Source organism: Mustela erminea, chromosome X, assembly GCF_009829155.1.
Source record: "Mustela erminea isolate mMusErm1 chromosome X, mMusErm1.Pri, whole genome shotgun sequence".
In the NCBI taxonomy this organism is placed as follows: domain Eukaryota; kingdom Metazoa; phylum Chordata; class Mammalia; order Carnivora; family Mustelidae; genus Mustela; species Mustela erminea.
This window is the reverse complement of record NC_045635.1, coordinates 127,631,369-127,643,928: the sequence shown is the minus strand read 5'-3', so window position 1 is coordinate 127,643,928 and position 12,560 is coordinate 127,631,369. Positions and strand designations below refer to the sequence as shown.

The 12,560-nt window shown below is 44.9% G+C and overlaps 2 protein-coding genes across 4 annotated transcripts in view; one reads left to right on the top strand and one right to left on the bottom strand.

Moving 5' to 3' along the window:
- Positions 1-7,306, bottom strand: part of NSDHL (NAD(P) dependent steroid dehydrogenase-like) — a 28,927-nt gene extending 21,621 nt beyond the window's left edge. The window contains exon 1 of one of the 3 annotated variants that reach the window (XM_032330588.1): positions 7,182-7,306. The gene's annotated coding sequence lies outside the window, so the exon portion shown is untranslated. Of the gene's footprint in view, positions 1-4,883; positions 4,901-7,181 lie in introns of those variants that run through there. The other 2 variants (XM_032330586.1, XM_032330587.1) reach the window with 2 other exon arrangements.
- Positions 7,307-7,429: 123 nt separating this feature from the next.
- CETN2 (centrin 2) lies at positions 7,430-11,584 on the top strand. Its single transcript, XM_032330589.1, has 5 exons — positions 7,430-7,552; positions 8,483-8,641; positions 8,972-9,100; positions 10,422-10,559; positions 11,005-11,584. Exons 1-5 carry the CDS (start codon positions 7,454-7,456, stop codon positions 11,092-11,094), a joined length of 615 nt encoding a protein of 204 aa, XP_032186480.1. The 5' UTR covers positions 7,430-7,453; the 3' UTR covers positions 11,095-11,584.
- Positions 11,585-12,560: the final 976 nt, after the last annotated feature.

Here is a 12,560-nt window from a genome sequence, read left to right as displayed (position 1 = left end):
TACCCACTATTTCCCAGATACCTGAAGAAGTGTGAGGAAACAAGAGGGCAGCTGGTCTTTGCAGTAACATGGCCGTGAGCCAAAGAGCGCCTGGAGCCATCAGAAGCTAGAAAAGGCAAGGAAGTTTCCTTCCTTAGTGCCTTCAGAGGGAGCATGGCTCTGTAGACACCTTCATTTCAGACTTCTGGCCTCCAGAACTGGGAGAGAAGAAATTTCTGCTGTTTTAAGCTACTGGGTTTGTGGCTGTTTGTTACAGCAGCCACAGGAAATCAAAACAAGTATTCTTTCAGTTCTGAAATTCAAATAGCACAGCTGCCAATCCCATAATCCTCTGTACTGTTAGAAAAGCAAGAAGCCTTTAAGCCTGTTTCCCACTTGATCTCTAGGGAAAGATCTGGGAGATAAAAGAAAGCATTTTGCTGCCATGATCCATACCGTTCAAACAGTGCTCACTCAATCCTCAGCAAACCAACCCCCTGTAGAAGCAAAAACAAAATCAAATCTACTTTGTCTCAAATTATATACAAATCACTTTAAAGTCTGTAAACACTATGAGCCAGTTCAGAATGTTGGTGATACTTTAGTTGTCGCATAGGGACTAGCTCAGAAAATGAGTCAGATTCCACTGGTGATCCCCCCCCCCAACCTAAACCCCCATCTGATATACACTCAGATTAAAATGAACACCAAGAACAGCTCTGATCGAATAGACATTTCTTCAAAAGAGATATACTTTACAGATGGCCAATGGGCAGACCCGAGACGATGTTCCATATCACTAATGATTAGGGAAATGCAAATCAAAGCCACAATGATACCACCTCACACCCATTAGGATGGCAATTATAAAAAAAAAAACAAAACAAAAAAAAAAAAAAACGAGAAAACAGAAATTGATAAGTGTTGGTGAAGCTGTGGAGAAACTGGAACTCTTGTGCACTACTGTTGGGAATGTGAGAGACAGCATATGGCTCCTCAAAAAATGAAACATAGAATCACCATAGGATCAAGGAATTCAATGTCTGGGAATACAGCCCCCAAAACTGAAAGCGGGAATTTGAACAGATAATTGTACACCCCTGTTCACTGGCACCGCTGCTCACAATAGCCAAAAGGTAGAAGTGACCCAAGGGTCCATCAGTGGATAAATAGATAAACAAAATGCAGTATTATTCTGCCTTAAAAAGGAAGCAAATTCTGGCAACTACGTAATGGGAGGAAACATCTACAAACCATATATCTAATAAGGGTTTTTAAAAAATGGGCTAAGGACTTGAATAGTCAAAGAAGGCATACAAATGGCCAACAGGTACATGAAAAAATGCTCAGTGTCACTAATCATTAGGGAAATGCAAATCAAAACCATAATGAGGTATCACTTCATTCCTGTTCACTCACAATGGCTGTTATCAAAAAGTCAAAAGAGATGGGGCACCTGAGTGGCTCAGTGGGTTAAAGCCTCTGCCTTTGGCTCAGGTCATGATCTCAGGGCCCTGGGATTGAGCCCCGCATTGGGCTCTCTGCTCAGCAAGGAGCCTGCTTCCTCCCCTCTCTCTTGGCCTGCCTCTCTGCCTGCTTGTGATCTCTGTCTGTCAAATAAATAAATAAATAAATAAAAGTTTTTTAAAAAAAAAAAGTCAAAAGAGAAGTGTGGGTGAGGATGTGGAGAAATTGGAAGCCTTGCACAGTGCTGGATGGAATGCAAAATGGTATAGCTCCTATGGAAAATGTTACAAAAGAGCCTCTCAAAATTAAAAATAGAACTACCATATGATACAGTGATTCTACTCCTGGGTATATATCCAAAAGAACTGAAACCAGGATCTGAAGAGATAAACACTAGCCCTCCTTTGCTTGTTACAGCACTATTCACAATGGCCAAGATGGAAACAACCTAAATATTCCTCGACAGATGAAGAGATAAAGGAAATCTGGCCCAACCACAAAATGGAATACTACTCAGCCTTAAAAAGGAAGGACATTCTATAAATTCAATGACATGGATGAACTTTGAAGACATTATGCTGAGTGAAATAAGCCAGTCACAAAAGGATAAGTACTACACGATTCTACTTATATGAGGTATTTATAGGAGTTAAATTTAAATACATAGAAAGTACAATGGTGGGTGCCCGGAGCTGGGAGGAGAGGGGAATTGGGGAGTAAGTGTTCGGCAGGTACAGTTTCAGTTCTACAAGATGAAGAATTCTGGACACGGATGGTGATAAAATGTACTTGATGCCACCCACTGTCCTCTAGAAATGGGCTCCGAACAGCTCTGATGGGGAAACATAAGACCCCAAAGAGCAACATGGATTGTTAAGATTCACATATCAGAAGCCTCAAGTCTGTCTCCTTTACAAAGTTATGTCTTTGAACCCATTAAAAACCAGTATGTATGCCCGCCATACACATTGGGACAAAGCCTTGAACTAAAAAAAAAATATCTAGGAAGAGACCAAGTGAGCCCAGTCTCCTCCCTCCTGCTGAGGCAAGGTCCCAGCAACTGTTTTGGAGGCAAAAGGAAGGGAGAGCCTGTCCACTTCAAACCAGACAGAAAGACAAGTGTTTTCTCCTTTGAAAACATGGGAGAGCAGCTTCTCTGTAAAGATGAAATACAGAGCAATTCAGAGGGACCCTGCCTGCTGTCCTCCATGGAGTCAGAGCTGGAAGCTAAGATGTGGCGAGCCGCAAGATAACCACTCTAGTCTGTGGATAGAAAATGCCCGTGTGCACAAGAAAACTGCAAACAGGAATCAAGGCAAAATGTTCTTCCTTAAAGGACTCAATTAGTGCAATCTTGTCCTTTCATAGATCTGAGGTATCTGGTTGTTTCTGTCATTCGTCTCCCTGCTTGTCTATTTTTTAGGACACAGAAAGGCCTTGGCTTTGAATTTGAGGTGGCCCCTGAGAAAACCATCAGCACGCTTGCAAGCTTTCTCTTATGTTGATCCCTCCACCTGGTGTATCTTCTCTCCTTGGTAAGTTCCTTAAATAAGTCTGGCTCACTCACTGAATGCTGGCCACCGCCAAGCAGGACCTGCACAGGACACAGCACCAGGAAGCCCACGATGTAGTATGGGAGACAGACTCAACAGAAAACCGTGGAAGCGCTTCTGAGCTCTGATGAAGGTACCCCCGGAGCAAGGAGGCTGGTAACCTAACCCACGGCTGGCCCACGGTGATCCCTAGGCCACGTTCTCAAGGCCCTGGACGAGTGAGTCAAACAGGGCTTGGGTGTCCTGAAAGACATTCCATGGCCAGGGATGGAAGGGACAAGATGACGACACAGAGCTAACATATTCCAGCAACTGTGACAAGTTGTGTCACAGCGAGTGTGAAGCAAGACTGGGAACAAGGTTGAGAAGAGGAAGGGGCTGTGTGTCAGGTTAAGGGGTTACACCAAGAGGATATGGGGGAGCTCCAGGAAGTTGCAAGCAGGGTGAGTGTTAAGATCAGACGCATCACTCTGGCCGGAGTGTGGAGAAGGGATTTGACCCAAGTCTAAGGCCTTGGGCATGCCCGGAAGGGGAAAGAGCCGATCAAAAAGCTGCCAGATGTCAAGTCCTTTCACATCTAAATATATTAGGCCATTAAGATCCCAAAAGCAAGGAGAAACCCAGGCTTAGAGAGGTCAGCAGACTTGGCGAAAGTCATGCTGATGTTACACAGCCAAGGCAGCACTTGTGATGGTTTTCTCTGCTCTGCCAGGCTACCAACCCACACGCTGACTGGGAAGCAGGGTATGGAGAGACGCCATGTCCAAGGACTAGCAGAGGCAAAACTGGGCACGAGGCTCAGATGCAAGGCTGAGTGTGGACTTTACTCAGAAGTCCCGGGAAAGAAGGGCAAAGGGTCAGCAAACACTTTCACTTAATGGATGCTAATATATTGCATGCCTTTCTCAGCCTGAGAAACTTGTGCTGTCCCCTGCCTCCCTAAATAATGCCCCAATGCCCAGAAGGGAAGCACATAAGGGCTGGGAACCCTCTTACATTGGGCTAGCTGCAGAGGGCAGATCCTGGATCTCCAGCTCCCCTGCTTCGGCCCATACCCTTGCACACCTCCCTTGTAATTCACCAAGCATGCATGCAACCAGGAGCTGGTTCTTTGACAAGATCAACAAAATTAATAAACTTCCGGCAAGACTCATGGATAACAGAGAGGACCCAAGTAAGCAGAATCACTAATGAAAGAGGAGAAATGACAACCGATATCAGAGAAATACAAAAAATTATAATAGAATATTATGAAAACCTGTATACCAACAAACTGGACAACTCAGAAGAAACGGGTAAATTCCTAGAAACATATAACCTACCAAAATGAAGCAGGAAAAATTAGAAAATTGGAACAGACCAATTACCAGCAATGAAATTCAATCAGCAATCAAAAAACTCTGAACAAGCAAAAATGCAAGAGCAGAGAGCTTCATAAGGAAGAGATTCTACCTCCTCTTTCCAAGTTATTCCAAAAGATACAAGGAGAAGGAAAACGGCTAAATTCATTCTATGAGGTCAGTGTCAGCCCAATGCCCAAACCACATAAAGACAGCACAGAAAAAGAGAACAGCCTAGTATCTCTCACAAATGTAGAAGCAACAAATCCTAAACAAAACCTTAGCAAACCAAATTGAACAATACATTAAAAGGACCCCTGGGTGGCTCAGTGGGTTAAGCTGCCGCCTTCGGCTCAGGTCATGATCTCAGGGTCCTGGGATCGAGTCCCGCATCGCGCTCTCTGCTCAGCGGGGAGCCTGCTTCCCTCTCTCTCTCTCTGCCTGCCTCTCTGCCTACTTGTGATCTCTGTCTGTCCAATAAATAAATAAAATCTTAAAAAAAAAAAGTAAAGAAATCTGTAGATGGTTATATGCATATACTGTCCAAAAAGGTGAAAGATCCGTACTCTGAAACCTGTAGAAAGTGATGAAAGAAATTCGAGATGACGCAAAGAATGGACAGACATTCCATTCTGATGGGTGGGAAAAACAAACATTAAAATGTCCATACCACCCAAAAGCAATCTACACATTTAATGCAATCGCGATCAAACAACCAACAGCATTTCTCACAGAACTAGAATGAACAATTCTACAATTTGTGTGGAACGACAAAAGACTTACTGGTATTAAAATAGGCCACACAGATCCATAAAACATAACCGAATACCCAGAAATAAACCCACAACTATGTGGTCGATTGCTCTATGACAAAGCAGGAAAGAATGTCCAGTGGGAAAAAGAGAGTCTGTTCAACAAATGGTGTTGGGAAAACTGGACAGCCACACGCAGCAGAATGAAACTGGAGCACTTTCTCATAATATGCACAACAATAAACTTGAACTTTGGATTAAAGATGTAAATGTGAGACCTGAAACCCTAAAAATCCTTGAAGAGAGCACAGGCAGTAATCTTTTTGACACGGCCTACAGCAAATTTTTCTGGTAGGTCTCCTGAGGCAAGGGCAATAAAAGCAAAAATAAACTTGGGACTACATCAAAATAAAAAGGCTCTGACTGGCAAAGGAAATAATCAACAAAACTAAAAGGCAACCTACTGAATGGGAGAAGATATCTGCAAATGACACATCTGATAAAGGGTTCATATTCAAATATATAAAGAACTGATACAACCCAACCTCCAAAAATCTGCAAATAATCTAATTAAAATGTGGGCTGAAGACAAGAACAGACATTTCTGTAAAGAAGACATCCAAATGTGCAACGGACACACGAAAATATCCTGAACATCACCCGTCATCAGGGAAATGGAAAAATCAAAACTACAATAAGGGATCACCTCAGCTTCCAGAATGGTTAAACTCAACAGCACAAGAAACGGGTGTTGGCGAGGATGTGGAGGAAGGGGAACACTCTTGCTCTAGTGGTGGGAATGCAAGCTGGTGCAGTCACTGTGGAAAACCGTATGGACATTCCTCAAAAGATTAAAACTACAGGGGTGCCTGGGTGCCTCAGTCGTTAGGCGTCTTCCTTTGACTCAGGTTATGATTGGAGAATCCTGGGATCAAGCCCTGCATTGGCCTCCCTGTTCAGTAGGGAGTCTGCTTCCCTTCCTCTCTCTCTCCTCTGCTTGTGTTCCCTTTCTCATCTTGTCTGTCTGTCAAATAAATAAAATGTTGAAAGAAAAATTAAAACTAGAACTAGCCTATGATCCAATAATTGCACTACTGGGTATTTACCCAAAGAACAAAAATAAAAATTCAAAGGGATACACGCACACTGATGTTTATAGCATTATTTATGATAGCCAAGATATGGATATAGTCCAAGTGTGCAATAACTGATGAATGGATAAAGAAGACATGGTCTATGTACACACTGGAATATTACTCAACCAATAAAAGGAATGAAATCTTGCCATTTCCAATGACATGGGTGTAGCCAGAGAATATTATGCTAAGTGAAATATAGAAGAGAAAGACAAATATCATATGATTTCAGTCATATGTGGGATTTAAGAAACAAAACTAATGAACATGGGAGGGGAGCAACAAGAGAGGTATACCAACAAACAGGCTCTTAACTAGAGAGAAAACAGCGATGGTCACCAGAGGGGAAGCAGGCGAGGGGATGAGTTACACAGGTGATAGGGAGTAAAGAGTGCAGTTATCATGATGGGAAAAAAAAAAAAACACCCACAATAAAATAAATTAAAAAAATAAAAACAGAAAACCTTACAGTTCCAAAGGTCTTGTGTGACTTTGCTCACAACATTGTCTCGGCCGAGTGTTTAGGTGTCAAAAAGAGTATATTTTGATGACCTCTCCGTCATGGTCGCTCATATCTCTTTCGCTCCCTTCAAAGTCCGTTCCCAAGTCCCCACCTCACCTTCCTGGGCTGGCCTTACACTGGGGAGAGAAGTGATCCTCTCTCAAAATCTGTTCGCGGGACAAGGCGGTGCTCTAGAACGGACACTCTCAAAGGAAGAGCCTCGGCTGCATTCGGTTTCTAAGTCTCGGTCGTCTAAAGCTCTGTGACATGCCCGTTCCCTTCTCTGGGTCTCGGTTGCCCCTTGAGCACAGTCTCACGCAAGGTCACAGTCTTCTCTGGCCCCTCGGTCTCTAATTCACAAAGTCTCGTCCGGTAGGCCCCCCCAGTCCCCTACTCTCCCGCCCAGCAGCCGTTAGAAAGGCGGCCTCCCAGGATGAGGTCGCGATCCTTACCCGTCCGTAGGTGATGCCCTGCGCGACTTCGGCGTTTGCACCGAAAGACCTCCGGCCTTGGCGGCCACCTTTTTCTCCCCGCCCGCATGAGCAGAGGATCTGCCGAGATGCCTCCGCCGAGAGGATTGGCTCAGCTCGGTGCCAGCTCAACCAATCGGTGCTCAGACCATGATCCTGCCCAATGAAGCCGGGTCTCCGCAGGGAGCGCGCCGCCCCCGAGCCCCGCGCCTGGCGTTTGTCCGCTTAGACCCGCCCACCACAGCCCTACGCCAATGGGGAGCGGCGCCCCGCGCGCGGGACGGTGGGAACCGCGCCGAATCAGTGTGTACGTCGGTTGCCGTAACAACGGCCCGCGGAGTCCACCGGCAATGGTGAGTGGGGGCCGCCCTTTGGTGCCCCGCGCCCAGAGGCTGAGCTCTTCCCAGGCCTCATCTGGCCCTGGCAGCTCTCCGGCGCCGTTCTCGGCTTTGGACTGACCCTACTTCCTCTGAGCTCTGTCCCGGAAGGGTAGGGTAGAGACGCTGGCCGTCCACCTGGGCCTGTGATTGTCCGCTGCCTCCCCTTCATCCACTCTGCGCCCACCCATCCCTCGGGCTCCCCTGGCCTTCCCCTGCCAGCCCCCTCGGTGACCGCCCTTGGTCAAAGAAAACTCGGGTTACCCGCATGCTCAGACCCTTCAGACCCTGACCTACTGGCCGCCTTGCGCTACCGATGTTTACCCACAGAACCGGGGGAGGTTTATTATGTTTGTTAACGTGCGTTCTAAATAAGTACAGGGACAATTGGGAGACGTTTAAGCTTCTTGAAGGAAGCACAGATGTGTCGAGTGTATTGAGTTTTATTATTCGGTATTGGCACAATATATACCTCAGCTACGTAGTAATGTTTGGCGAAATATAAAAGTAATCACAAAGTCGGAGTACATAGAAGGAAGTGGAATACTGCGAGTGGGTGTTATAAGGACAAATCCAGAATTATGGTCCCCCAACTCAAGGGTAGCTGATTATCTGTACAGTTATCCACAGCTCCTTGACTGGATCTCTTTGGAGATGATTTTCAATAAAAGATGTCCAAAGGAACAAAGGGTCTCCTTGCTTCTAGAAACAACAGGAAAGAAGAGGGAAGGATAGACGTGCATGGAAAGAGTCATTATTCTTTCCAGTAAAGCATTGCACTATCTGCTAAGCAAAGCTTTGGAATTGCTTGTTGTCAATATTGTTAAAACACTTTGTAATTATTTTATGTAAAATATGGATTGTATCACATAATATTGTGCTTCTATGTTTGTAAAATATCTAAAGGCCTCTAACTTTAAGAAGGCAAGCATGGCATCATCTGCCCAGCGAAAAAGGATGAGTCCTAAGCCAGAGCTCACTGAAGAGCAGAAGCAGGAAATCCGGGAAGCTTTTGACCTCTTTGATGCGGATGGGACTGGGACCATCGATGTTAAGGAACTTAAGGCAAGCCCTTTACATTCCCACTGTGCTGCCTTGTCTTTCCTCTACTTCTTCGTCTTCTTTCCCTGTCACTGTTCTCCCCCTTTTGCCCTCTTCGCCCTGCAGAAAGTATCAGCGGACGCTGTACTGTGCTGTTTTCGGTCTTTACTTATCTCAAGTGTTATAAAATAAAATTGAGCACAGATATCAAATATCAATCTGCATCATGTTGTAGTATTTCCCAATCATTTCAACTTGATTGTGTCAGATGCTGGCTTGATACTCTCCGTGCTCTCATTTTTGCTCCTGCAAGAGTTAGCTGTGTCTATTGAGATGGTCCTGTTTTCATTGTAGGTGGCGATGAGGGCTCTGGGCTTTGAACCCAAGAAAGAAGAAATCAAGAAAATGATAAGTGAAATTGATAAGGAAGGGACGGGAAAAATGAACTTCAGTGACTTTTTGACTGTGATGACTCAGAAAATGGTAAGTTAGTTGGGATAGCTAGCATATTTTCCATGCATACTAGTGAACAAATTTGAATCTAGGTATAAAAATGTCTTCACTGAAGAAAATGTGATACAGACTGGAGGGTTCAGCTGAGAAGGTATAATACTGATGACTGACAGGATGCTTACATTCTACTTGGTTTTCTTCAAGGCCGCAGAATCACAGGAAAAGTCAGCTTACCCTCTGTAAACTCATAAGAGTACGAGTGCTGTCACTCTTGTGATTATTTTTCTCCAACTGATATGTCACTGTGACAAGCACAAGCAGGAAATGCTGTAAACGCCAGCAATATTGCACTGCCTGACAAGATGAAATGCCTATACTTTAAAGGTCAAAATTCCCTTCTCTCTCGTTTATTCTGCGAAGCTTTAGCCTGAGGACAGCTTACCTCAACAGCTGTGTTTTTTTCCTGCACCGGGAATTGGCCATTCAGCACTTTCACCCATTGTCTAGTCCCTCAGATGTCACCATTTTACAGGATCCAACGGGTCAAGAAAGACAACGTGACCTGAAAAAGCCACTTCACTCCCCCGCATGTCACCGCCCCGCCCAGGCTGTGTGTTTATGCGCCCCGGGGGCCATTGCTCCTTCATTCCCTTTCTGGCTCCTGTCTTGTGTGGCTCAGCTGCTTGACTGGCCTGCGGAAAAGTAGCTCCATGTGTGTCTCAGGTCACGGGACTGTTCCCGTGATAACTCTGTTGCTTTGAAAACATCTAATCCTACCTGTATTTTGTGTGTATACTAATTTAAGAGATCAGGAAGCTTAACATTCTGTAACTACCTAGTAAAGTCGTTCCCACATTGAAGGTGGGTTCCCCGATTGCTCTTATTAGAGGGGTTCTCTCTATCTTCAGCTACTTTTCAGGAATTTCTGGAGTTTGAGTTCTTGGAGATTTTTCTTTCTTCCTCTTAGAGTACTTGGGATCCCAGGAACTCTCTGCAGTCCCACAACAAGTTAAATGGCCCTCTCTGTCCTCCCTGCATCTCCCTACCCCTGCCAAGAGGGTCCCTTCCACCAGCTTAAGCGGTGTATTTTCCCCTAGCTTTAACGCTACCCTCTACTCCTATTTCTCTTTGGTTTGTACAGAAGGAATGTTTTAAGTCAATCCTTTATATTTCTTTTTTTTATATAATAACATCACTGACTTTGTGCTCTTCTACCTGGGATGATGTTCGATCTCTGGTGAGCTAAGACTTCTGTGACGAAGGCTATCATCAAGACCATGTGAAGGGGTGAGGTGGTAGTGGGGCGGTCGCATGACTAATTGCCCCTGTGTTTTCTGATTTACTTTTTAAGTCTGAAAAAGATACCAAAGAAGAAATCCTGAAAGCCTTCAAACTCTTCGATGATGATGAAACTGGGAAGATATCATTCAAAAATCTAAAGCGCGTGGCCAAGGAGTTGGGTGAGAACCTCACTGATGAGGAGTTGCAGGTTTGTAAGGCATCAGACTGGACTTCAATTCCTGCTTGGAGCCCCTGAGTTTTATTTTCTCTGATGTGAGCCCTAGTGTGAAGGGAAGGTGGTGTTCCCTCACCCCTCTGTTGACCACTTAATTTCTCCTTTGATAGTGTGACAAACCTATGGGCCCCACTCCCAGAAAAATGCACACAGATACATTCTTACTTACTATTTTAGGTTTTAGGAATTCCCCTGGTCAGGATGATCTTCAGGTTCTCTTCTAGATGACATGTGTGGCAAAGTATTGCTTGATTTTTAAATAACTGTTTGGTGGTAGCCAAGCTGTTACAAAAAGTGCATTATTTGCACTGGGTGGACCACAACCGTCTATTCATGTAACGTTATAAAGACCTACTGCTCAGTCATAATTTAGTTACATTAATGAATCAGTCTAAGCTGATTCTTCATTATCCTGCAGGAAATGATCGATGAGGCTGATCGAGACGGAGATGGAGAAGTCAACGAGCAGGAGTTCCTGCGCATCATGAAAAAGACCAGCCTTTACTGACATCGGTCTCTTCTTCTCATATTGTGTGAAACCTGGGTTTTGAGAACATAAACTATTTTCTCCTACTCACCTCCCTGTATGACTTCGGTAACAATCTTGGATCTCTTTTAGGTACCTGAAAGTGTTCTTTGACATTTAAGTTCTTTGTAAGGTGATCTGCTGATTGCTTCAATTCCTCAGAGCAGAACAAGAGCACATTAGGGTGGTGAAAAGGGTCTTAAAGCTTTCACCCACCTGCACTCCTGCCTTTTAATCACCTCACTCGTTTATGCATTTCCACACTGATGCCACCACAGAATGACTTCTTAGACAAGCACATGTTGTACCCATGCCACCAGAAGCAAGGGGCATCTCCTTGATGTTTCTAGTTATAACTGACAGCTGAGTGCAGCTTTCTCTTTTATAAAACCCAGTGAACCTACTCACGTGCATTTGGATGTGTATTTGTGCTATTTGTTTTGTCTTAAAAATAAAGCTTTTCTTAATTTAAGCTTCTGTTCTCTAGGGATGAGTTCTTTGGCCTTGACTGTGAGTTCATCTTGTAAACCACTGTGCCGAAGGCAGCCTGGTAGGTCCCCAAGTCCTTCCCAGCCCACAGGCAGGAAATGAAACCAACCTTTACTATTAAATTGTTTCTTGCCTTGGGAATTTGTCAGGGTTAAAAGCGGAATTTCCATTTATCTACAGCTAAATGCTGCCTTAACAAGAGTTTGGGCAAAGTATAAGGCTGAGAGCCCTATTGGTAATTTGTACTTGGACAAATTGGGGAAAGGCAAGTCACTATGACAGTAAGTTGAATTCAGCCAGCCTGTGGTCAGTGTCTCAGACCTCAGTGTTAGGTTGGGCTGAGTGACCTTGTCCAGCCTCCTCTGGGCCCTGCATGGCATGGCCTATAAGAGAAGCCCTGGCAGATAAAATTAAAGTCTTTGCCCCAGGCTGGGTGAGGAACAGGAAGGGTCAAGGGGAAATGAAAAACCTGTAGAGGGAGAGAATAGGTTTTAAACTCTGAGGACATCCTAATCTCAGGGTGGGGTTGTCTGATACAGATAGCAAAGAGAACACCTAAGTCCATTTGAATTTCAGATCATTTTTTTTAGTATAAGTATATCCCATTTGGACTTTTTGTTATTTATCCACTGTTGATCTGAAACTTAACTTGACTTGGGTTTTCTGTATTTCACGTGGTACCCTTACATGGGGAGCAGGTAAAGAGGTACGGCTCTGGGCCTCATCCCCGGGCACTGGCACCCTGAAGGACTTGGGAACCCTCCAGACATGTCTGCAGAGGGATCATTCCCTGAGAAACACTGGGGTGTGGTAGGGGGGAGCCCAGAGTAGTAGCCTCAGACCTGGGTTCTCTCATGGGCTCCACCACTCTCTGGCTGGGTAATCGGGGACAAACTCCCTCAAGTGCAGGTTCCTTGTCTGCGTAGTGGGGAGAAGGGTTGTGCTTAAGTCAGAGTCAC

Bases quoted from the DNA above. Each gene is read 5' to 3' on its own strand.
- CETN2 (XM_032330589.1), top strand. From the start codon at position 7,454: ATGGGGAGCGGCGCCCCGCGCGCGGGACGGTGGGAACCGCGCCGAATC. The intron at 9,101-10,421 runs GTAAGTTAGTTG...TTACTTTTTAAG, and splicing joins CTGTGATGACTCAGAAAATG to TCTGAAAAAGATACCAAAGA. The intron at 10,560-11,004 runs GTTTGTAAGGCA...ATTATCCTGCAG, and splicing joins TCACTGATGAGGAGTTGCAG to GAAATGATCGATGAGGCTGA.